The 26570-nt window shown below is 55.2% G+C and overlaps 1 protein-coding gene across 2 annotated transcripts; it reads right to left on the reverse strand.

The window, feature by feature from the left end:
* Positions 1-785: 785 nt before the first annotated feature.
* On the reverse strand, positions 786-7401 carry GJA5 (gap junction protein alpha 5; the record flags this gene model as incomplete). Of its 2 annotated transcripts, none has more annotated exons than XM_081306037.1 (2): positions 786-828; positions 6344-7401. In XM_081306037.1, the coding sequence occupies 2 exons, from the start codon at positions 7399-7401 to the stop codon at positions 801-803; spliced, it is 1086 nt and encodes a 361-aa protein (XP_081162163.1). In that variant the 3' UTR covers positions 786-800. The 2 variants fall into 2 exon arrangements, with proteins under 2 accessions (XP_081162163.1, XP_081162164.1); XM_081306038.1 differs by lacking the exon at positions 786-828 and adding an exon at positions 4679-5312.
* Between the last annotated feature and the right edge of the window lie 19169 nt (positions 7402-26570).

Raw genomic sequence — 26570 nt, forward strand, 5'->3', positions numbered from 1 at the left:
TTCCCAGGGTGCTCTCCTTGCTCTGAGGACCTGCCCTGGCCTTCCGCCTTCTCCTCTTTACCACTCCCAGCACTGCCTCATGTCACCCTGCATTGTCCCCCTCCCACCCCCCGCAAGGCCCACGTGGCTAAGGACAGGCTTCTCCCTAAGGCCTCCCAACAGTGCCTGCCCGGCCCTGTCCTCCCACCGGTGGGCACCCCACGCTCCCCACGCTCCCTACGTGGGAGGTGCGCAGGGCGGGGTGGGAGGGTGCTTGCACACGCCCTCCAGTGCTCAGCCGCCTCTGCGGCTCCCCAGCCGTCTGAGTCAGTCTGCAGCCTGGGCCCCCAGCCATGCCTCCGCTGCCCTCATTCCAGACAGAAACTTTCCCAAGGCTTGAGTTCTGTGGAAGTGGGGAGAGGCGGCTCTGGCAGCCGCCCTAGGGAAACACCAGATTTCGCCCAAAGGTTGAGTATAAATAAGTTTTTAAATTTTAAAAATAGCATGATCAGCGCTTAACAATTCCAATTCACAAAATAAAGATGATTAGTGCACCCCCACAGATCCACCCACTAGGTGCAACTGCTTTCATTTTGGTTTATTTCTTGTTTTTGTTCTTACAAATACCTACTTTTACACATCGTGACAGGGTGTGCAGACAATTCGAATCTTGCCTTTTTATGAGAGAATGTGATAGCATGATGCAGACAGCAAGAGAAGGGCTGGTCGTCCGCCGGCCAGCGTGCAGGTTACTGGATCTCATTTTCCTCCTCTTGTAGGTGGGTCCGACAATCCCACAGATCATTTTAAGAATGAAATGGTCATTCATGAAGTCTCTTAGCCCAGGGCCTAGAAAACAGTAAGCACTTAACAATTCCAGGTTCGTTTCATTGTTACCAAAACACAAGAGGTTTTAGAACTGACTTTCCCCCAGCAACTGTATCCAAATCCTATTGGTTTCCAATATAAAAACCCACATTTGAAATTAAAAACCTTCCAGTTTACATTTCATTGCCCTTAAAGAAAAACCCCAGGAAGGCAGAACATGACTTTCCACTCTGGATCCTTCCGTTGGTTGGAGAGCGGCGGAGACGGGGGACTGACCTTGGCCGGGCTGCACAGCCAGGCTCTGCACACCCCGAAAGGCATCTCCGTCTGAGGAGATCCTGATCAGCAGTCAGCTGTCCCAGTGTCGATAGGGCCTGCACTCGCTGCAGCGGAAACTCGGCTGGTCAAGGGGAGGGAGGGAGGGACGGGTCCTTTCTGAGCCGCAGCCCCCAGGGCTCTATCCTGGGTCAGGAGTGGGTGCCACTCAGCTGATCTCTCAGTAGCATCAGGCTCCGTGCCAAACATCACCCCCCTACCCGCCACCTGATGCAGTGAGGGGCCTGGACTCTGTGGCCCTTCCTTGGCTTGAGGCTCTGAAGGTGTCTGTAAAGTCAGACAGACTCCTGGCCAGAGCTCTCCTCACCTGAGTCTCGCGCCATCCTGCCACGTCCCCCGCCACTGTGTCCAAGGCTCTGTCGGGGTGCCCTGCCAGGTGACCCGGCCTGAAGACGAAGCCTTGCCCAAGTCAGGGTCCCTCCCCTGAGTCGGAGCTCTGCCCCCAGGGCCAGATTGGAGGCTGTGACCTACCGCAGCTAAGACTTGTCCCGAAGGGCCTGCCTGCCTGGTGGTGGCCCAACTGTGGGACCTGGCTGCCCTGCAGCTGCACCCCTCCCCCTCCCCTGCTGGCCTCCGTGTCCGGGGTCTCGCTGCTGTGACTTCTCCAATGCCAAGGCCACCCCGGGACTCGCCCTGCGGGCTCCTGCCCACCCACTAGGACACAGTCTTCCTCCCCCAGCCCTGACTCCCAGGTCAGCCTGGAGCTGGTTTGTCCCCAAGGAGCCACAGCCCTTCCCAAGTCTTCCTTCAGGAGCTGGGCCTAGCGCAGAGAGCCCCCAGCAGAAGAACTGATGCTCATAGAAATCGTGGTCGCCCCCTGGGACAGGCTGCTTCCTATTCAACGCACGCTACTGCTGGCTTTAATTCAGACCTCTGTCATGTTCCTCTGTCCCTTGACGTCTCTGTAGAAAAAAGTTGTGTGTGCTTTGTGACAGTTGGTACCAAAGAGTGTTTTTGAGGTGTGGCCTGAATTCTGTCCTTCAAGAATGTCAGGCAGACCAAGTCAGAGAAGAGCTGTGTCCCGGAGCCTCCCGGAAGGAATCGGGGTGCCCCGCCTGTGGCCCCCACTCACCAGCGCTGTGTCCTCACTGTCAGACCTCAGCTGCAACAAGACCTCTCTAGAGAGGACCCCCGCCCAGGCGTGGTGGGCCCCCTGAGGTTCCCTTGGTGGCACTCACCACAGTGTGACATCGTGTGTGTGTGTGTGTGTGTGTGTGTACGTGTGTGTGTTTCTTGCAGACAGGGCCTCGCCCGCCAGACCACAGGCTACAAAAGGCCGGAGCTCCGTCTGGTTCAGAAAATCTTATCCTTGACTCCCAACCCAATGCCCAGCTCAAAATGAACGTTCAAGGTGGAGACGGTCAGGGTGGAGAAAGGGGCGGTGAGGAAGGATGGGGGCATCAGGGTGGAAGGGTCCGAATCATGTTTTGTGCACGTTCAGACATGCCAAAGGAAACCACATTCTGTAGAATGTGACACACCAATACGAAGATCGCAGTTCAATAAACACTTGTGGAGCGAAAGTTTTCCTCTTCCAGTTGGAAGAAGAGTGAGAACCTCTAGACCGTCCCCAGTGCTGGTGACCGCTAGGTGACCGACACGAGGAAGACCCAGGACCCTGTTCCGTTTACATGTCCATCATTTGAATTCTCTGTGGGGTCAAGGGCCTGCACCTGGGTGGGCTTCAGGGGCTCCCAGGGCCTCCCGGGGACGGGGAGGTGGGCGGCTACTCTCGGTGGCCCTCTCCAGCCTCCCTGATTTCTTGATGGCACATCATGGAAGCCATCCTCCAAACTCCTGCAGGGCCCCGTCTCTCTGCTGTCAAAAGTCTGCTATTAAGAAAACCACCTGAGACTCAGGCCCACTGTGATTTTCCAGAGGAGCACTATTAGCCTCTAACTACGTAACCCTGAGCCATGGCCGTGAGACACCAGTCAGGGGTAGAGATGCGGGTCTTATCTGGCACGAGGGGAAGGGAATTCAGGAAGAGGGCCTGAAGGAGCCTAAAACTCAGTGTGTTCACTGTATTAGCCACCAACTATGGAGCTTTGGCTGCAGAGAGAAAATGAGTGTAGAAATTCATGAGGTTGCAATCTTACTAAAAAATGAGTCCCGGGCTGGGGCTGGGGCTGGGGCTGAGTGGCAGGTGTGAGGCTCTGGGTTCAATCCTCGGCACCACATAAAAATAAACAAATGAAGGGGCTGGGGATGTGGCTCAAGCGGTAGCGCGCTCGCCTGGCACGCGTGCGGCCCGGGTTCGATCCTCAGCACCACATACCAACAAAGATGTTGTGTCCGCCGAAAACTAAAAAATAAATATTAAAAAAATTCTGTCTCTCTCTCTCTCTCTCTCTCTCTCCTCTCTCTTTAAAATAAATAAATAAATAAATAAATAAATAAATAAATAAATAAATAAATGAAATAAAGACATTCTGTCCATCTACAACTACAAAAAAAAAAAAAAAAAAAAAAAAAACGACAGAGGAGTCAGTCCCTTGGGCCTTTGCACTCAGAGCATGATGTGAACTACCACACGTTGTAGCTGTGTTTACGAAACTACGAGATGTGCCCCTTCTCTCTAGGGAAAAAACAAATGAGTCCAGGTCATTCTTCCGGCTGGACTCCTCAGACCCGGGGGGCGAGGCGCCGTAACCTGGCACAGGTGCACGCCCACATCTCAACACAGGTGCCCTAAGATGTGTTGAGTGACCTCTCTGCAGGGCCTCTCCAGAGCAGCTGACCCACGGGATCGGTGTGGACGCTCGCACTCCTTCTCACTAACCTCGTCTCATTCTTTTGGAAATGACACCTGTTTGTTGGTGAAGGCTGAGATGTGCCTCCACGCGCGTTTGGACAGGAATCATCTCTGCTCTTCCTGTCGGCGGGGCCAGTGGGAAGCTGGTCCAGCCTTGGAAAGCCTCAGTTTCCATGTCCGTGGAGCGGGGTGCTGAGACCTCTTCCAGAGCGGCCCTCCGGTCCCCTTCTCCAAAGCTGTAGCCACTCATCAGGTCCGAGCCAGGTCTCCCCCGCCTCTGTTTTCCCTCATAATATCACTTTCTGGAGCCTTAGGGTCTTAGAATTGATCCTAAATTGTATTTAATTCTACTGTGATCACTTCCTTTGTGGAGTGACTTTGATCCCTTCAGGTAGGTTAGATTGTGAGCTCCCCAGGGGGAGTTCTGGGGTGAGTCCTAACGTCCCAGGTTTTCAAATACTCTTCTAAATGGGAACAAAAGTAATCAGGGTAATAATGGTGACGATTCCCATCTAACAACAGACTATTCACACACACACACTCACACACACTCACACACAACTATGCCCCAAGCAGTCGGCCAGACTCTCGCATTCAACAGTCCGAGGCCTGATTCACCGATGAGAGAACAAAGTCTCAGATATTCAGGGGCTTGCCACTTGCAAATCAGCAGCTGGGATTGGAGCCCTCACACATGGGACCCCAAAGCTCCCCTTCCCCACCCAGTCAACTCCCACCTCATCCTTCTCTTGGACTCACAATGTACAAGGGACACAAAGGTAATCTCAGACAGATTTTATTAAGAAAGATGACTCACATCAGTTCTCTTTTTCTTCCTGTAAAACCTCACCATCAAGGAGTGACCTCACAGAATCTCTGATTCAAAAACATGCATTTCACTCACACACACACACACACACACACACACACACACACACACACATGCATTTTCAAAGGTGATAATGTCACTATCCAATTCTGGGCGTCCTTTATCTGCATTCCAAATGGCAGCCACCGTGATGGATTCGTCAGGGGGGCAGAGCCTCTGCACCCCTCACTTGGCGGTCTTCTTGGGGGCACCAGAGACAGATTGGAATCTGTGCCCCTGAAATAAGGGCCTTCCCAAACAGAACTAAACATCCTGGAGATTCCCTGCTCCTTCTGACCCTCCAACGCCTGGGGGAGACCTGGGGTCTCGCGGTGCCACCACCCTCCTCTGGGCACTCAAGTTGGCAGCCAGCAGGAGAAGGAACAGGAGGGAGATGGTCTCCAGTGGCTTCTCTCCTCTCCCCTTCTCATCTTCACAGCAGAACTACTTTTTCCCCAGAGGAATCCAGGCAGCACAATTCTGTCTTTGTTTTCCTAAGTCCTCGGGAAATTCCGCTGACCTCAGCGCTGGTGATCTGGACAGAATCTGAGAGACAAGGACTCTTGGGGTTTCCTGTCCATAAGATCTTTTTTGGCTGGGAGGGGGTGGTTTCCCAGGTTTGAACCCCGGGGCACTTAACCACTGAGCCACACCCCCAGCCTTCTTGGGGTTTTATTTAGAGACAGGGTCTTGCTGAGTTGCTGAGGGTGGCTTTGAACTCAGGATCCTCCTGTCTCAGCCTCCCGAGCCTCTAGAGTCACAGGCTTGGCCACTGTGCCCGGCCACCCTGTTGATAAGATCTCTGGAGGAACGCTGGACAAACAGCCCCGGGAGGATCAGGAGGAGGGGCGGGAATGGTCTCTATCACTGAGTCGAGCTGTGAAGGGGCCCCAGGACGAGGGGTAGTGGCAGGAATCCCAGTGGCGTCTGGGTGCACAGAGAGCAGGTGCCCGGTGGACTGGGTACACTCTGGCAAAGGAAAGGCGGGGACGTCCCCAACATGGGCCACCTGCCAGAGGCACAGACCAGAACACCTCTAAAGTTGAGGCTGATGGTCAAGTTCTGGGGATCCCTTTAAAACGGAGTGGAGGAGGAGCACCAGCAGGCCAGGCCCCTCACCGGCTCCAGGACACGGCCCACGGGGGACAAGATCTGGAGCAGGCTGACGCCAGGCCTCTCTGGGCTGGGACTCTGAACTCCTCCGTGGGAGGTCAGGGCTGGGTGGGGTTCTGTGGGGATGGAGCAGGAGGCCGTCGTGGGTGTTTCTGGTGTTCCACTCGTGGGCCACCTTTCCCGGTGGGGTCTGCCAAGCTCCCCTTCCCTTCCTCGGGCGCAGGCGAGAAGTGACCGGGCGATGGCCAGAGCACACCCGGTGGAGGTGGGCAGGCAGCGCCTGGGGAGCTCCGGGGACACCTGCAGCAGCGCCCGCCCACCCGGGGACGCAGGGCCCCCCGGAGCAGAGGAGTGACGGGGATGGGACCCGGGAGGAAGAGACCCCTTTGCCCTCCCTGGGCCTCTTTCTCCCCGCCTACCCCGGTCCTCCCATGGCTGAGGGTCACACCGAGAGGTCATCTGACCTGGCCTTACTGCTGGCCTTGCTGAGACGGCGCTGGTCACTGTGGCCGCTGTGTGGGAGGCGGTGACCTGCGGAGACCCCGTCAAGCACCTGGGGCTTCTGGCCATACTGGATCTGGATGAAGCCCTCCCTGGGGTCTGGCTGCTGGCCTGGCACTGGGTCCGCGGCCAGGCCGTCCGGGTTCTGCGGGGGGACCATGCTGTCCCTGAAGGGACGGACGAACTTGGCCCCGGGGCCGTCCCCCAGGCACTGGCTGAAGTCGGGCGGAGGCGTGCAGCTCTGGGCCGTGGCCCCGGAGGGACCCGGGAGCCGGCGCTCGGGCAGGCACGGCCGAGGCTTGCCCCACATGTGCCTCATCTTCCTCCAGCCCAGGTGGTAGAGCTCGGCCAGGCTGAGGAAGAGGGACAGCGCGGCCACGGCCAGCATGAAGACGATGAAGACGTTCTTCTCTGTGGGCCTGGACACGTAGCAGTTGACCGGGTGGGGGCAGGGGCTGCGGCGGCAGACGTGCAGGGTGCTCAGGAAGATCCCGTAGAGGAGGTACTGGCCCACGATGAAGGCCACCTCCATGGTGGTGCGGATCAGGATGGTGCAGATGTAGGTGTGGAGCAGGGTGCCCTGGAGCACCACCCGCCCGTTCATTTCTTCCCAGCAGGACAGCTCCGCCTTTCCGGCCGCGGGGTACTCGGAGGAGCCAGCCCCGCGGTGGCCCTCTCTGGCCCCCTCGGCCTCCTGGAGCCTCCGCTTCTCCTCCGTGCGCACGTGGTGCATGGCGTGGCCCATGTACACCAGAGACGGCGTGGACACGAAGATGATCTGCAGCACCCAGTAGCGGATGTGCGAGATGGGGAAGGCCTGGTCGTAGCACACGTTCTCGCAGCCCGGCTGGAGGGTGTCGCACTGGAAGTCGGCCTGCTCGTCGCCCCAGGAGGACTCGGCCGCGGTGCCCAGCACGAGCATGCGGAAGATGAAGAGCACCGTCAGCCAGACCTTGCCGATCACCGTGGAGTGCTTGTGCACCTCCTCCAGGAACTCGCCCAGGAAGCTCCAGTCGCCCATGCTGGCAGGGAAGGGGGCGGTGCCCGGGCTTCTGCAGAGAGAGAGAGAGAGAGAGAGAGAGAGAGAGAGAGAGAGAAGGGTGTTTCTGCAAAGGTCGGCCAGGTCCATCATGTTCTGGACCTTGATCCGGACCAACGTAGAATCCAGTGTCCTCTACCCCCAGCCCCCAGCAAAAATGAAGAGAGGGGATCTGGCTTCCACACTGGGAAGGGTCTAGATGTCAGCTGAGGTGTGAGCTACAGTGGGAACCTGTGCTCGGACTCCCAGAGATTCCACCTCAGGAGTCTGATGGCCCCGGAACCTGGATTTGCCACAAGCAGCCCAGGTGATTCTGGTGCAGACAGTCCACAGACCACACCAGACAAACACTGGAGAGAGAAACACAGAACTGGAGTTTGCAGGTACCGCGACTCACATTTACTTCAGGGAATCCGCTTCCTTATCTGTCGATGGGGATGGAAATAAGTGACGAGAGGATGTGGATGGAGCATCAAGGTAGATGAAGTGTCTGATGTGCTGGAAACTACGGGGTAAACATCGTGGGTTTGGACGATTGACAGAAAAGGAATCTTTAAGGGTTCCGGAGGCGGAGGTGGGAGAGAAGGAATGAGGTTGGCTGTGGCAGGTTTGGCTTCTCGGGAAGCACTCTGTAATGACAGACCATCCAGGGGACAGCCGTGTGGAGAGGGAGGAACAGCAGGTCTCCACGGTGTTAGGGAGGAGTGCTCAGCTCCGCGGCTGCTGGCCGCCTGGCTCTGCAGGTCCACCTGGGGGACTTGCTGAGTGCTGGGCTCCCTCTGTCCCGCAGGCCGGTCCTGCCGGACTCAGCAACGTCTCCTTTCAACTGTGACTTCCTGGGGCCTCTCCTCTGGCTGATGACTCTGACCTTCCCAGCTCTCCCCCATTCCGTGATCGCTCGCACCCTTCCTGCTCACACTGCAGGGACCCGGGACACTCACCCCTCTCCCACACACGTTTTCTAACCTCTCCCGTCTGTGCTCTTCCAACAGAGGCATTTTGAAAGCAGGGACTTTCCTCTGTATCACCAGAGAGTGGCCCAGAGCGGACGTGCAGGGAGCCTGGCTGAGCGAAGGAGAGAGCCATGAGCCTCCGCGTTCCTAACTCGTAAGAGGCCAGCTCCTGGTCCTCGCCGCGTCCCACGAGAGGAGGCAAACCCAGACGCGCTCCCGCAGGACGAGGGCGCCCAGTGGGGACAGAGTCCTCTGGAAGGCTTCTCTGTCCCCCGGTGAGTGAGGCGCCTGGCCACGGTTCTCCCCTTGTCCTCTGCTCCCGGCCCGTGGACAGGGTTGTGGGGGCCAAAGGTCTGAAGTGCCCACGGAATTCCAGAAGTGCTGGCCCACGCCCTGAGGCACACATCCGAGCTGCACAGGACCGTGGGTGGTCAAGGTCAGATTTTGACCTCCAGGTCTTGATACCAACCCTTTGGTTCCTTTTGGAACATGCTTGATGCTGTGGGGAAGGCAGGGTGGGTGCTGCCGCTCACGGTCCACCTTCACTGACTCCTGAGGTGAGGCCTCGCCAGAGACCAGCCTCCGGTTCTGACTTCCCCCAGCCCCAGGTCCCCATCCCTGAGAGCAGGTGGGTCCCTGAGGATGACAGAGTCCCTGAGTGAGTGGGAGGTCCTCTCCTGGTTCCTCTCCACATCAGAGACTCGCCCAGGGCTTGAGGCCTTCCCCCGGCTGGTGACGAAACACCTGCCTTTACTTCAGGTGGAGAAGGCCCCGTCCTGGGCCTCCCAACGTGGAAAATCGTGGAGCATGTGCTCAAAGGGAAACGGGCTGATAAGACAAGCATCTGAATGGTCTGTCACCTCTCCTGGGGACGCGTCCGCGTTCAGCACCTTCGGGGTCAGCCCCAGACGGGCAGTGCTGGTGTATGGTGCAAGAGAGCCAAGAAGGAAGGAGACGGAGGGAAAGAATTGAAGGAGAGCAGAGGATCAGGAACGGGGAATGATGGGGAGTTCCTAACGGAGGAGAAGAAACCTGACCATGGTGAGAAGAAGACAGGCAGGGAAATCAGACGACTGAGTTCAGATCCCTGCGACTGTGCGCTGCGCTCGGCTGAGTGTGCAGTCTGTGTTTCCCCGTCCGCCAGGTGGACAGCACTCGGACTCAGGCCATAGGGTAGGTGGACGATGAACTGAAAGCTCAGCCTGGAACAGGCTCAGCCCGTAAGTACAAGACAGCCTCACTGACAAGCAGGGAAGAAGGAGAGAGAGAGCGCAAGGTGAGAGAGGAGCCTTACCCAGGAGAAAAGAGAGAGGAAGGGAAGCACAGGGTGGGGGGTGAGAGGCCACGGAACGGGACTCAGAAGGGAATCCACACAAGTACATGTTCTGTTCTTCCAGGACCGGGGACATGTTTTCAATCCCTGACGACATCTCCCTGAAGTGCTCTGTCACTCATTTCTTGCAAGTCCCCAAGAAAGCATAAAAATGGTTCCAGACAAAGACCGTGACACTTTGGTCTCGTCTGCCAAAAGGCTTGACCGCTGACTTCCTTACTTAAGATCAAGGAATCCGCCTGCAGAGAGTGGAGCACCTTGGAAAATCGGGAAGGGCATCAGGAAAGACGGCCCCGAGGGAGGGAGCAACGGAATCCAGCCGAGCGGGCACAGCAACCAGGTGGGCCCGGCCCTGCCGGACGGAGGTTCAGGCCTCTCGCTTATGACTCCAGCCGACCTTCAGGCCAAGTCAGAGAGCTGAGGAACCACCAGCCACTCAGCTCAGGATGGGAAGGGTCCCGCGGAGCCAGGTTCCAGGGAGATGGGCTCCCCTTTGGCCCTCATCTCCCAAGAAACCTGTGACCAGGGACTGGTGAGCTCACGGGACCCTGCACTAAAAGGCTCTCAGCAGGAAGTGTGCACGGGGTAAAGGAAGCTCCCAGGCCCAGGGCAGAGTCTGTCCGTTCATGGGATTCCCTCCACCACCGCTTCGCCTCGGTCGTCCCTGGCTTCCAGCCGTTCTGAAGACTCCAACTGGAGCCTGCCGGGGAGAGGCACTGACTCGGCCTCACCGGGCCTGGTCACCGTCCCCCTCACCTGCTCAGCACTGAGCTCTGCGATGCCCCAGGCACACAGGCAGGCAACTTGTCACCGTCTTCCCTGGCCCCTCTGGACCCCCCACCCGGAACCCTCCCTTCCACTGTACGGATGGCTGCCAGGTGCCAGGCCTCGGCCAGCCCCTGAGGACCCAGCCAGGAGGAAAGGCCACGGGGTCCCCTGTCTTCACTGCGTGCGTCTTTCCTGACTTTTTTTTCCTTTTGGTTCTGGAGATGGAACCCAGGGTGCTCTACCACGAGCGATATCCTGACCCTCTTTAAAAAATTATTTAAAATTTTGATACTTGCAATCCCCCTGCCTCAGCCTCCTGATCTGCTGGGGTGACAGGTGTTTGCCACTGTGCCCGGCTAATTTAACTGTCTTTACCTTCCATAAAGGGAGACATGAAAACAGAATTTCAATAAAACATGGTGTGTTCGAGTTCAGGAAGGGCCAGGTGCTCCCGGAGCGGGTGGCGGGAGTGGAATCTGGTTCCCTGGGTCTGGAGAGGACTTGTGAAACTCACCCTCTGCAACTGAGGCTAGTGCTGAGACTCTCATGCCAAAGAAACAGCCCCTAGTACCTGGAAGGAACGGTCTCTACTACAAAGTTCTTCGTCACCAGGGTTCAACACCTTCTTTCAGATCCCCTCGGGGTGTCGTATCTGCACAAGGCGGTTTTGCAGGGCTTACTAAGGAAGCCGTTTGGTCAGAGCAACATGGTGCATCGGGCAGGAGGGAAAGAGTCAGAGGAAGGATTTTATGGGTTGTGAACCTGAATCATCTCGTGCCTTGACTTCCTGATGTATGGCTACAAATAAAACTGAGGAATCTACGTTCCCCATCTAGTGTTCCTCCTGAGGCCCACGTCATGACACTCCTACACCTCTAACGTTTTCAGAGAAAACCATTTTGTCACACATGGATATTCAGGACTCCTTCCTCTGACCGCTGTAGGACGAAGTGAGAGGTCTTCTAAACAGACCCCAGATCTCTCCTGTCTCCTGGACTCTCAAGCACGGCCGGTCACCATTCAGCACGTGGATGCACTCTCACACCTGGTCACATGCCACCTCGGACTTGTTCTCCAGGAGTTTCTTGTCGTCAGCCACCCACAAGTACCTTTCTGAGTTCCTAGTACCTGCTCTCGACTGTTCTGAGTACTAAGAAGAAACCTAGGTGGTGCCAGTTCCCCCAAATACCAGGCACTCGGCGATACCTCTTAAATTCATAAAACCAGGCACACCCTCAAGGGTACCACAGCTTTCCCCCAAATGAGTAGCACACGTCCCCAAATCAAAGTCCTGTCTTCTACTTTGTATCCTTATGGCATTAGGTTCTCCTAGGAGACATGCAACAGGCGCTTTCTCAGAGATGTTTAGCCCTAAGATTGCAAAGTGGCTCTAAGGAGATTCAGATCTTCCTTCCCAGGTCCAACAAAACCACAAGAGAAACTCCCATGTTGAGAAGGTGCTTCTCACACTTCCTCAAGGACCGTAATCGCTCTGTTCAGGACTGAACACCCTCAGAGTGTCGTGGCTCAGACAAGAGGGTTCCCCAAGGGTCGTGTGGGAGACCTGCAAGAAGCTCAGAAGTGACACGACTGGGTGGTGAGAGCCGCGACCCCAGCAGCGCGTCAGCCCTGAGAGTCGGGTGGTGACCAGCGGGTCTGGGCAGGGGAGTGGGTCCCTGGGGCTGTGCTGTGGGGAGGAGTCTCCCTCGCTCTCTGCTTCCCGGTCCTGAGCCACTTCCCTCCACCACACTCCGCCACGAGGTTCTGCTTCACTCAGCTCCAGAGCCATGGCCTCTGAAACCCGGAGCCCCCCAAATCGCCTTTTCCCCTCTGATGGTCCTGGTCGGGTCTTTTGGTCACAGCAGCTGACTGAAACACAGACATTCAGTTTTTATTATGAACGGACCTGTGTCGGCAGGAGCCCCGTCTCCTTGAAGGCGCAGCCCACCGCTCAGAGCTCTGCCCTGGGAACCTCGTACTCCTGCTAGCCAAGGGCAGGAGGGACCCGAGACATGACCGCTGTCGGCGGTGAGCCCAGGGTCAGCTCTGAAGCCACCCAGCAGACACGAGTTGTGCCCTCGGATGTGCGCTGCACGGGGCGGTGCGCGGGGAGGAGGATTCAGCCCAGTTCACCAGAGGGACCGAGGTCTTCTCAGGCCAGCTCTGTGCTGGAAGTCAGAGACCTGGAGCTCGGGGAGACGCGGGTGCAGGGGACTCCGTCCTGGGACAGGAAGCACAGCCCCAGGCGACGGGAACGCTGGCCCAGGTGGCAGTGGCAGCGAGTGGGTGGGCGAGAGGAGCCCGGGTCCCCGAGTAGGACGAGGTGTGCATGATGCCCTCGGGGGGTAGAGTGGGTGGGGGATGCGGGGACCCTGAGGGTTCTCACCCCAGGGGTGGACTGTGGTCAGACCCTCATGTGGTGACCCCAGGGGAGGCTGGAGACCACAGCTGCAGGCTCACTAGTGCCACGCTGTGGCAGTCCCTGGGTGACGGCCGCAAGTGACGGCGCCCCCCCTCACTTGTCCCCTGCTGAAGGAGACGCCCTGTGAGTGAGCAGGACGCACTGCCCCCCAAGGGTGGCGAAGGGCCCCTGCTTCTGTGGGTTTCAGTCCTGTCTCTGCCGTCACAGAAACCGTCCCCCTCCCACAGCCCTGGGACCTCCCGCCTCCCCTGCGTCTGCGCTGGCCCTAGGCTGCCCTCAGGGTTCGGGGCTCCCGTGGCACCGAGAGCCACCGCTCTGCTGCCCACTCACTCTCCCCGACACCCACCTTGAAGACGCTGAGGACCTGCCCGTCACTGTGCTCTGCCCAGGTGCCCTCGCGACTCCCTAGAACCAGCACTGCACACGGCACCTGTGACCTCCACAGTGTGACTCCACAGTGTGACTCCACAGTGTGACCTCCACAGTGTGACTCCACAGTGTGACTCCACAGTGTAACTCCACAGTGTGACTCCACAGTGTAACTCCACAGTGTGACCTCCACAGTGTAACTCCACAGTGTGACCTCCACAGTGTGACTCCACAGTGTGACTCCACAGTGTGACTCCACAGTGTGACCTCCACAGTGTGACTCCACAGTGTGACTCCACAGTGTGACCTCCACAGTGTGACTCCACAGTGTAACTCCACAGTGTGACCTCCACAGTGTGACTCCACAGTGTGACTCCACAGTGTGACCTCCACAGTGTGACTCCACAGTGTAACTCCACAGTGTGACCTCCACAGTGTGACCTCCACAGTGTAACTCCACAGTGTAACCCCACAGTGTGACCTCCACAGTGTAACCCCACAGTGTAACTCCACAGTGTAACTCCACAGTGTAACTCCACAGTGTAACTCCACAGTGTGACCTCCACAGTGTGACCTCCACAGTGTGACTCCACAGTGTGACTCCACAGTGTAACTCCACAGTGTGACCTCCACAGTGTGACCTCCACAGTGTGACTCCACAGTGTGACCTCCACAGTGTGACTCCACAGTGTGACTCCACAGTGTAATTCCACAGTGTGACTCCACAGTGTGACCTCCACAGTGTGACCTCCACAGTGTGACTCCACAGTGTGACCTCCACAGTGTGACTCCACAGTGTGACCTCCACAGTGTAACTCCACAGTGTGACTCCACAGTGTAACTCCACAGTGTAACTCCACAGTGTGACCTCCACAGTGTGACTCCACAGTGTGACCTCCACAGTGTAACTCCACAGAGTGACCTCCACAGTGTGACTCCACAGTGTGACTCCACAGTGTGACCTCCACAGTGTGACCTCCACAGTGTGACTCCACAGTGTGACCTCCACAGTGTGACTCCACAGTGTGACTCCACAGTGTAATTCCACAGTGTGACTTCACAGTGTGACTCCACAGTGTAACTCCACAGTGTGACCTCCACAGTGTAACTCCACAGTGTGACCTCCACAGTGTGACTCCACAGTGTGACTCCACAGTGTGACTCCACAGTGTAACTCCACAGTGTGACTCCACAGTGTAACTCCACAGTGTGACCTCCACAGTGTGACTCCACAGTGTAACTCCACAGTGTGACTCCACAGTGTGACCTCCACAGTGTGACCTCCACAGTGTAACTCCACAGTGTGACTCCACAGTGTGACTCCACAGTGTAACTCCACAGTGTGACTCCACAGTGTGACTCCACAGTGTGACCTCCACAGTGTGACCTCCACAGTGTGACTCCACAGTGTGACCTCCACAGTGTGACTCCACAGTGTGACTCCACAGTGTAATTCCACAGTGTGACTTCACAGTGTGACCTCCACAGTGTGACTCCACAGTGTAACTCCACAGTGTGACCTCCACAGTGTAACTCCACAGTGTGACCTCCACAGTGTGACTCCACAGTGTGACTCCACAGTGTAACTCCACAGTGTGACTCCACAGTGTGACTCCACAGTGTGACTCCACAGTGTGACCTCCACAGTGTGACTCCACAGTGTGACCTCCACAGTGTGACTCCACAGTGTGACTCCACAGTGTGACCTCCACAGTGTGACCTCCACAGTGTGACTCCACAGTGTGACCTCCACAGTGTGACCTCCACAGTGTGACTCCACAGTGTGACTCCACAGTGTGACCTCCACAGTGTGACTCCACAGTGTGACCTCCACAGTGTGACCTCCACAGTGTGACTCCACAGTGTGACTCCACAGTGTAACTCCACAGTGTGACCTCCACAGTGTAACTCCACAGTGTGACTCCACAGTGTAACTCCACAGTGTGACCTCCACAGTGTGACTCCACAGTGTGACTCCACAGTGTGACTCTACAGTGTGACCTCCACAGTGTGACTCCACAGTGTGACCTCCACAGTGTGACTCCACAGTGTGACTCCACAGTGTGACTCCACAGTGTGACCTCCACAGTGTGACTCCACAGTGTGACTCCACAGTGTGACCTCCACAGTGTGACTCCACAGTGTGACCTCCACAGTGTGACCTCCACAGTGTGACCTCCACAGTGTAACTCCACAGTGTGACCTCCACAGTGTGACTCCACAGTGTGACCTCCACAGTGTGACTCCACAGTGTGACTCCACAGTGTAACCTCCACAGTGTGACCTCCACAGTGTGACTCCACAGTGTGACTCCACAGTGTGACCTCCACAGTGTGACTCCACAGTGTGACTCCACAGTGTAATTCCACAGTGTGACTTCACAGTGTAACTCCACAGTGTGACCTCCACAGTGTGACTCCACAGTGTAACTCCACAGTGTGATTCCACAGTGTGACCTCCACAGTGTAACTCCACAGTGTAACTCCACAGTGTAACTCTACAGTGTGACCTCCACAGTATGACTCTACAGTGTGACCTCCACAGTGTGACTCCACAGTGTGACCTCCACAGTGTGACTCCACAGTGTGACTCCACAGTGTGACTCCACAGTGTGACCTCCACAGTGTGACTCCACAGTGTGACCTCCACAGTGTGACCTCCACAGTGTGACCTCCACAGTGTAACTCCACAGTGTGACCTCCACAGTGTGACTCCACAGTGTGACCTCCACAGTGTGACTCCACAGTGTGACTCCACAGTGTGACCTCCACAGTGTGACCTCCACAGTGTGACTCCACAGTGTGACTCCACAGTGTGACCTCCACAGTGTGACTCCACAGTGTGACTCCACAGTGTAATTCCACAGTGTGACTTCACAGTGTAACTCCACAGTGTGACCTCCACAGTGTGACTCCACAGTGTAACTCCACAGTGTGATTCCACAGTGTGACCTCCACAGTGTAACTCCACAGTGTAACTCCACAGTGTAACTCTACAGTGTGACCTCCACAGTATGACTCCACAGTGTAACTCCACAGTGTGATTCCACAGTGTGACCTCCACAGTGTAACTCCACAGTGTCACTCCACAGTGTAACTCCACAGTGTGACTCCACAGTGTGACTCCACAGTGTAACTCCACAGTGTGACTTCACAGTGTAACTCCACAGTGTGACTCCACAGTGTGACCTCCACAGTGTGACTCCACAGTGTGACTCCACAGTGTGACTCCACAGTGTGACCTCCACAGTGTGACTCCACAGTGTGACCTCCACAGTGTGACTCCACAGTGTGACTCCACAGTGTAACTCCACAGTGTGACCTCCACAGTGTGACTCCACAGTGTGACTCCACAGTGTGACCTCCACAGTGTGACCTCCACAGTGTGACTCCACAGTGTGACCTCCACAGTGTAACTCCACAGTGTGACCTCCACAGTGTGACTCCACAGTGTAACTCCACAGTGTGACCTCCACAGTGTGACTCCACAGTGTGACTCCACAGTGTAACTCCACAGTGTAACTCCACAGTGTGACCTCCACAGTGTGACTCCACAGTGTGACCTCCACAGTGTGACCTCCACAGTGTGACTCCACAGTGTGACCTCCACAGTGTGACTCCACAGTGTAACTCCACAGTGTGACTCCACAGTGTGACCTCCACAGTGTAACTCCACAGTGTGACTCCACAGTGTAACCCCACAGTGTGACCTCCACAGTGTGACCTCCACAGTGTGACTCCACAGTGTAACCCCACAGTGTGACCTCCACAGTGTGACTCCACAGTGTGACCTCCACAGTGTAACTCCACAGTGTGACTCCACAGTGTAACCCCACAGTGTAACTCCACAGTGTGACCTCCACAGTGTAACTCCACAGTGTGACTCCACAGTGTAACCCCACAGTGTAACTCCACAGTGTGACCTCCACAGTGTGACTCCACAGTGTGACTCCACAGTGTAATTCCACAGTGTGACCTCCACAGTGTAACTCCACAGTGTAACTCCACAGTGTAACTCCACAGTGTGACTCCACAGTGTAACTCCACAGTGTGACCTCCACAGTGTGACTCCACAGTGTGACCTCCACAGTGTGACTCCACAGTGTGACTCCACAGTGTGACTCCACAGTGTGACCTCCACAGTGTGACTCCACAGTGTGACCTCCACAGTGTAACTCCACAGTGTGACTCCACAGTGTAACCCCACAGTGTGACCTCCACAGTGTGACCTCCACAGTGTGACTCCACAGTGTAACCCCACAGTGTGACCTCCACAGTGTAACCCCACAGTGTGACTCCACAGTGTGACTCCACAGTGTGACTCCACAGTGTAAATCCACAGTGTGACCTCCACAGTGTGACCTCCACAGTGTGATTCCACAGTGTGACCTCCACAGTGTGACCTCCACAGTGTGACTCCACAGTGTGACCTCCACAGTGTGACCTCCACAGTGTGACTCCACAGTGTGACTCCACAGTGTGACCTCCACAGTGTGACTCCACAGTGTGACCTCCACAGTGTGACTCCACAGTGTGACTCCACAGTGTGACTCCACAGTGTGACCTCCACAGTGTAACTCCACAGTGTGACCTCCACAGTGTAACTCCACAGTGTGACTCCACAGTGTAACTCCACAATGTAACTCCACAGTGTGACTCCACAGTGTGACTCCACAGTGTGACCTCCACAGTGTAACTCCACAGTGTGACCTCCACAGTGTAACTCCACAGTGTAACTCCACAGTGTGACTCCACAGTGTGACTCCACAGTGTGACCTCCACAGTGTGACTCCACAGTGTGACCTCCACAGTGTGACTCCACAGTGTGACTCCACAGTGTAACTCCACAGTGTGACTCCACAGTGTGACTCCACAGTGTGACTCCACAGTGTAACTCCACAGTGTGACTCCACAGTGTAACTCCACAGTGTGACCTCCACAGTGTAACTCCACAGTGTGACTCCACAGTGTAACTCCACAGTGTAACTCCACAGTGTGACCTCCACAGTGTGACCTCCACAGTGTAACTCCACAGTGTGACTCCACAGTGTAACTCCACAGTGTAACTCCACATTGTGACCTCCACAGTGTAACTCCACAGTGTGACCTCCACAATGTAACTCCACAGTGTGACCTCCACAGTGTGACTCCACAGTGTGACTCCACAGTGTGACCTCCACAGTGTAACTCCACAGTGTGACCTCCACAGTGTGACCTCCACAGTGTAATTCCACAGTGTGACCTCCACAGTGTGACCTCCACAGTGTAACTCCACAGTGTGACCTCCACAGTGTGACCTCCACAGTGTAATTCCACAGTGTGACCTCCACAGTGTGACCTCCACAGTGTAACTCCACAGTGTGACTCCACAGTGTAACTCCACAGTGTGACCTCCACAGTGTAACTCCACAGTGTAACTCCACAGTGTGACCTCCACAGTGTAACTCCACAGTGTGACTCCACAGTGTAACTCCACAGTGTAACTCCACAGTGTAACTCCACAGTGTGACCTCCACAGTGTAACTCCACAGTGTGACTCCACAGTGTAACTCCACAGTGTAACTCCACAGTGTGACTCCACAGTGTGACCTCCACAGTGTGACCTCCACAGTGTAATTCCACAGTGTGACCTCCACAGTGTGACCTCCACAGTGTAACTCCACAGTGTGACCTCCACAGTGTGACCTCCACAGTGTGACTCCACAGTGTAACTCCACAGTGTGACTCCACAGTGTGACCTCCACAGTGTGACCTCCACAGTGTAACTCCACAGTGTGACTCCACAGTGTAACTCCACAGTGTAACTCCACAGTGTGACTCCACAGTGTAACTCCACAGTGTGACTTCCACAGTGTGACTCCACAGTGTGACCTCCACAGTGTAACTCCACAGTGTGACTCCACAGTGTGACTCCACAGTGTAACTCCACAGTGTAACTCCACAGTGTGACCTCCACAGTGTGACCTCCACAGTGTAACTCCACAGTGTGACTCCACAGTGTGACCTCCACAGTGTGACCTCCACAGTGTAACTCCACAGTGTGACTCCACAGTGTAACTCCACAGTGTGACTCCACAGTGTAACTCCACAGTGTGACCTCCACAGTGTAACTCCACAGTGTGACTCCACAGTGTGACCTCCACAGTGTGACCTCCACAGTGTAACTCCACAGTGTGACCTCCACAGTGTGACCTCCACAGTGTAACTCCACAGTGTGACTCCACAGTGTGACCTCCACAGTGTGACCTCCACAGTGTAACTCCACAGTGTGACTCCACAGTGTAACTCCACAGTGTAACTCCACAGTGTAACTCCACAGTGTGACCTCCACAGTGTAACTCCACAGTGTGACCTCCACAGTGTGACCTCCACAGTGTAACTCCACAGTGTGACCTCCACAGTGTGACCTCCACAGTGTGACTCCACAGTGTGACTCCACAGTGTGACCTCCACAGTGTGACCTCCACAGTGTGTCTCCACAGTGTAACTCCACAGTGTGACTCCACAGTGTGACTCCACAGTGTGACCTCCACAGTGTGACTCCACAGTGTGACCTCCACAGTGTGACTCCACAGTGTGACCTCCACAGTGTGACCTCCACAGTGTGACTCCACAGTGTGACTCCACAGTGTGACCTCCACAGTGTGACTCCACAGTGTAACTCCACAGTGTGACTCCACAGTGTGACTCCACAGTGTGACCTCCACAGTGTAACTCCACAGTGTAACTCCACAGTGTGACCTCCACAGTGTGACCTCCACAGTGTAAATCCACAGTGTGACTCCACAGTGTGACTCCACAGTGTGACCTCCACAGTGTGACTCCACAGTGAGACTCCACAGTGTGACTCCACAGTGTGACCTCCACAGTGTAACTCCACAGTGTAACTCCACAGTGTGACCTCCACAGTGTAACTCCACAGTGTAACTCCACAGTGTGACCTCCACAGTGTGACCTCCACAGTGTAACTCCACATTGTGACCTCCACAGTGTGACCTCCACAGTGTGACCTCCACAGTGTAACTCCACATTGTGACCTCCACAGTGTAACTCCACAGTGTGACCTCCACAATGTAACTCCACAGTGTGACCTCCACAGTGTGACTCCACAGTGTGACTCCACAGTGTAACTCCACAGTGTAACTCCACAGTGTGACCTCCACAGTGTGACCTCCACAGTGTGACTCCACAGTGTGACCTCCACAGTGTGACCTCCACAGTGTAACTCCACAGTGTGACCTCCACAGTGTGACCTCCACAGTGTAACTCCACATTGTGACCTCCACAGTGTAACTCCACAGTGTGACCTCCACAATGTAACTCCACAGTGTGACCTCCACAGTGTGACTCCACAGTGTGACTCCACAGTGTAACTCCACAGTGTAACTCCACAGTGTGACCTCCACAGTGTGACCTCCACAGTGTGTCTCCACAGTGTAACTCCACAGTGTGACCTCCACAGTGTGACCTCCACAGTGTGACTCCACAGTGTGACCTCCACAGTGTGACTCCACAGTGTGACTCCACAGTGTGACCTCCACAGTGTAACTCCACAGTGTAACTCCACAGTGTGACCTCCACAGTGTAACTCCACAGTGTAACTCCACAGTGTAACTCCACAGTGTGACCTCCACAGTGTAACTCCACAGTGTGACTCCACAGTGTGACCTCCACAGTGTAACTCCACAGTGTGACTCCACAGTGTGACTCCACAGTGTAACTCCACAGTGTGACTCCACAGTGTAACTCCACAGTGTAACTCCACAGTGTGACCTCCACAGTGTAACTCCACAGTGTGACTCCACAGTGTGACCTCCACAGTGTGACCTCCACAGTGTACCTCCACAGTGTGACTCCACAGTGTAACTCCACAGTGTAACTCCACAGTGTAACTCCACAGTGTGACCTCCACAGTGTAACTCCACAATGTAACTCCACAGTGTGATCTCCACAGTGTGACCTCCACAGTGTAACTCCACAGTGTGACCTCCACAGTGTGACCTCCACAGTGTAACTCCACAGTGTGACCTCCACAGTGTGACCTCCACAGTGTGTCTCCACAGTGTAACTCCACAGTGTGACCTCCACAGTGTGACCTCCACAGTGTGACCTCCACAGTGTGACTCCACAGTGTAACTCCACAGTGTGACTCCACAGTGTGACCTCCACAGTGTGACCTCCACAGTGTGTCTCCACAGTGTAACTCCACAGTGTGACCTCCACAGTGTGACCTCCACAGTGTGACTCCACAGTGTGTCTCCACAGTGTAACTCCACAGTGTGACTTCACAGTGTAACTCCACAGTGTGACCTCCACAGTGTGACTCCACAGTGTGACTCCACAGTGTAACTCCACAGTGTGACTCCACAGTGTGACCTCCACAGTGTGACCTCCACAGTGTGACTCCACAGTGTAACTCCACAGTGTGACTCCACAGTGTGACCTCCACAGTGTGACCTCCACAGTGTGTCTCCACAGTGTAACTCCACAGTGTGACCTCCACAGTGTGACCTCCACAGTGTGACTCCACAGTGTGTCTCCACAGTGTAACTCCACAGTGTGACTTCACAGTGTAACTCCACAGTGTGACTCCACAGTGTGACTCCACAGTGTAACTCCACAGTGTAACTCCACAGTGTGACCTCCACAGTGTAACTCCACAGTGTAACTCCACAGTGTGACCTCCACAGTGTGACCTCCACAGTGTAACTCCACAGTGTGACCTCCACAGTGTGACCTCCACAGTGTAACTCCACATTGTGACCTCCACAGTGTAACTCCACAGTGTGACCTCCACAATGTAACTCCACAGTGTGACCTCCACAGTGTGACTCCACAGTGTGACTCCACAGTGTAACTCCACAGTGTAACTCCACATTGTGACCTCCACAGTGTAACTCCACAGTGTGACCTCCACAATGTAACTCCACAGTGTGACCTCCACAGTGTGACTCCACAGTGTGACTCCACAGTGTAACTCCACAGTGTAACTCCACAGTGTGACCTCCACAGTGTGACCTCCACAGTGTGTCTCCACAGTGTAACTCCACAGTGTGACCTCCACAGTGTGACCTCCACAGTGTGACTCCACAGTGTGACCTCCACAGTGTGACTCCACAGTGTGACTCCACAGTGTGACCTCCACAGTGTGACTCCACAGTGTGACTCCACAGTGTGACCTCCACAGTGTAACTCCACAGTGTGACTCCACAGTGTGACCTCCACAGTGTAACTCCACAGTGTAACTCCACAGTGTAACTCCACAGTGTGACCTCCACAGTGTAACTCCACAGTGTAACTCCACAGTGTAACTCCACAGTGTGACCTCCACAGTGTAACTCCACAGTGTGACTCCACAGTGTGACCTCCACAGTGTGACCTCCACAGTGTAACTCCACATTGTGACCTCCACAGTGTGACCTCCACAGTGTGACCTCCACAGTGTAACTCCACAGTGTAACTCCACAGTGTGACCTCCACAGTGTGACCTCCACAGTGTGTCTCCACAGTGTAACTCCACAGTGTGACCTCCACAGTGTGACCTCCACAGTGTGACTCCACAGTGTGACCTCCACAGTGTGACTCCACAGTGTGACTCCACAGTGTGACCTCCACAGTGTGACTCCACAGTGTGACTCCACAGTGTGACTCCACAGTGTGACCTCCACAGTGTAACTCCACAGTGTGACTCCACAGTGTGACCTCCACAGTGTAACTCCACAGTGTGACTCCACAGTGTGACTCCACAGTGTAACTCCACAGTGTGACTCCACATTGTAACTCCACAGTGTAACTCCACAGTGTGTCCTCCACAGTGTAACTCCACAGTGTGACTCCACAGTGTGACCTCCACAGTGTGACCTCCACAGTGTACCTCCACAGTGTGACCTCCACAGTGTGACCTCCACAGTGTAACTCCACAGTGTGACTCCACAGTGTAACTCCACAGTGTAACTCCACAGTGTAACTCCACAGTGTGACCTCCACAGTGTAACTCCACAGTGTGACTCCACAGTGTAACTCCACAGTGTAACTCCACAGTGTACCTCCACAGTGTACCTCCACAGTGTGACTCCACAGTGTAACTCCACAGTGTAACTCCACAGTGTAACTCCACAGTGTGACCTCCACAGTGTAACTCCACAGTGTAACTCCACAGTGTGACCTCCACAGTGTAACTCCACAGTGTAACTCCACAGTGTAACTCCACAGTGTACCTCCACAGTGTACCTCCACAGTGTGACTCCACAGTGTAACTCCACAGTGTAACTCCACAGTGTAACTCCACAGTGTGACCTCCACAGTGTAACTCCACAGTGTAACTCCACAGTGTGACCTCCACAGTGTAACTCCACAGTGTGACTCCACAGTGTGACCTCCACAGTGTGACCTCCACAGTGTAACTCCACATTGTGACCTCCACAGTGTGACCTCCACAGTGTGACCTCCACAGTGTAACTCCACAGTGTGACCTCCACAGTGTAACTCCACAGTGTGACCTCCACAGTGTGACCTCCACAGTGTAACTCCACAGTGTGACCTCCACAGTGTGACCTCCACAGTGTAACTCCACAGTGTGACCTCCACAGTGTGACTCCACAGTGTGACTCCACAGTGTGACCTCCACAGTGTGACTCCACAGTGTCACTCCACAGTGTGACCTCCACAGTGTGACTCCACAGTGTGACCTCCACAGTGTGACTCCACAGTGTGACTCCACAGTGTGACTCCACAGTGTGACCTCCACAGTGTAACTCCACAGTGTAACTCCACAGTGTGACCTCCACAGTGTGACGTCCACAGAAACCACGGCGATGGGGGCAAAGCACTCGGGCTCTCAAAACACCCAACGCCAAACTGACCAGGGCGGCCCCTCTCGGCTGCTGAAGGGAAGAGGGCCACGCCGCACACCAACCAGTGGCCCCCGGGAAGCTGGCCGCGGGCTCCCGCCCCGACTGTGGTCACAGGAGACAGAAGCCGCCGGCCTTCCCTTTGCCTGTGAGAGCGTCCCGCTTGGCGAAGAGGACCGAGACTCTGTCACGGAAGGCCCCTCCGTCACGGCCTCCTCCTCAGAACACGGGAACTCACCCAGGTTTGTCAAGTCAGGCCTCGAGACCGCCCCCCGGGGCCTGGGTCTGACTCTGGACAGCGACACGTGTCCTGGGCAGTAGCTGCAGACCCCTGGTCCTCAGTGAAGGAACGGGCGAGGGAGCTGGTGCCTCCAGGAAGAGAATCTGCTGGGAAGGACGCACCAAGGTGCCCAGTCACTTCAGTGTAGGTCAGGAAGTCCCAGGCTCTGCCGGACACTGGAGGGGCTTTATAAAGGGTCAGGGTGACCACCTCACGGTCTTACTCCCCCACAGTCCTGCCGTAAGGTGGCTGTGGGGGACAGCGGCAGGCACACTGGTCTCCAGCCTCAGCCCCTGAGTGTCTTGATTATCCTGGGGACACTCAGCTGCTTCTCCTAGTTTATCCAGAGTGACACACACACAGAGAAATTGAACGCAGGTGATGAGAGTAATAACAAAACACATCTATCGAGAGTTTCTCATACATCAGACACTCCGTGTGTGTGTCTGTGTGTGTGCATGTGTCTCTGTGCGTGTGTATCTGTGTGTGCGCATGTGTCTCTGTGTGTGTGTCTGTGTGTGCGCATGTGTGTGTGCATGTGTGTCTGTCTGTGTGTCTGTGTGTGTGCATGTGTCTCTGTGTGTGTGTCTGTGTGTGCGCATGTGTCTCTGTGTGTGTGTCTGTGTGTGTGCATGTGTCTCTGTGTGTGTGTCTGTGTGTGCGCATGTGTCTCTGTGTGTGTGTCTGTGTGTGCGCATGTGTGTGTGCATGTGTGTCTGTGTGTGTGTCTGTGTGTGTGCATGTGTCTCTGTGTGTGTGTCTGTGTGTGCGCATGTGTCTCTGTGTGTGTGTCTGTGTCTGTGTATGTGTCTCTGTGCGTGTGTATCTGTGTGTGCGCATGTGTCTCTGTGTGTGTGTCTGTATGTGTGCATGTGTGTGTGTGCATGTGTGTCTGTGTGTGTGTCTGTGTGTGTGCATGTGTCTCTGTGTGTGTCTGTGTGTGTGCATGTGTGTCTGTGTGTGTCTGTGTGTGTGCATGTGTCTCTGTGTGTGTGTCTGTGTGTGTTCATGTGTCTCTGTGTGTGTATGTCTGTGTGTGTGCATGTGTCTGTGTATGTGTCTCTGTGCGTGTGTATCTGTGTGTGCGCATGTGTCTCTGTGTGTGTGTCTGTATGTGTGCATGTGTGTGTGTGCATGTGTCTCTGTGTGTGTGTCTGTGTGTGTGCATGTGTCTCTGTGTGTGTGTCTGTGTGTGTGCGCATGTGTCTCTGTGTGTGTGTCTGTGTGTGTGCATGTGTCTCTGTGTGTGTGTCTGTGTGTGTGCATGTGTGTGTGTGCATGTGTGTCTGTGTGTGTGTGTCTGTGTGTGTGCATGTGTGTGTGTCTGTGTGTGTGCATGTGTCTCTGTGTGTGTATCTGTGTGTGTGCATGTGTGTCTGTGTGTGTGTCTGTGTGTGCGCATGTGTGTGTGCATGTGTGTCTGTGTGTGTGTCTGTGTGTGTGCATGTGTCTCTGTGTGTGTCTGTGTGTGTGCATGTGTGTCTGTGTGTGTCTGTGTGTGTGCATGTGTCTCTGTGTGTGTGTGTGTTCATGTGTCTCTGTGTGTGTGTGTCTGTGTGTGTGCATGTGTCTGTGTATGTGTCTCTGTGCGTGTGTATCTGTGTGTGCGCATGTGTCTCTGTGTGTGTGTCTGTATGTGTGCATGTGTGTGTGTGCATGTGTGTCTGTGTGTGTGTCTGTGTGTGTGCATGTGTCTCTGTGTGTGTCTGTGTGTGTGCATGTGTGTCTGTGTGTGTCTGTGTGTGTGCATGTGTCTCTGTGTGTGTGTCTGTGTGTGTGCATGTGTCTGGGTATGTGTCTCTGTGCGTGTGTCTCTGTGTGTGTATGTCTGTGTGTATGTGTCTCTGTGCGTGTGTCTCTGTGTGTGTGTCTCTGTGTGTGTGCGTGTGTCTCTGTGTGCGTGCGTGTGCATGTGTCTCTGTGTGTCTGTGTGTGTGCATGTGTCTCTGTGTGTGTGTGTCTGTGTGTGTGCATGTGTCTGGGTATGTGTCTCTGTGCGTGTGTCTCTGTGTGTGTGTGTGTCTCTGTGTGTGTGCGTGTGTCTCTGTGTGCGTGCGTGTGCATGTGTCTCTGTGTGTGTGTCTGTGTGTGTGCATGTGTCTCTGTGTGTGTATGTCTGTGTGTGTGCATGTGTCTCTGTGTGTGTCTGTGTGTGCGCATGTGTCTCTGTGTGTGTG

This window comes from Spermophilus citellus (assembly GCF_964194105.1).
Source record: "Spermophilus citellus genome assembly, chromosome: 9".
Lineage (NCBI taxonomy): Eukaryota > Metazoa > Chordata > Mammalia > Rodentia > Sciuridae > Spermophilus > Spermophilus citellus.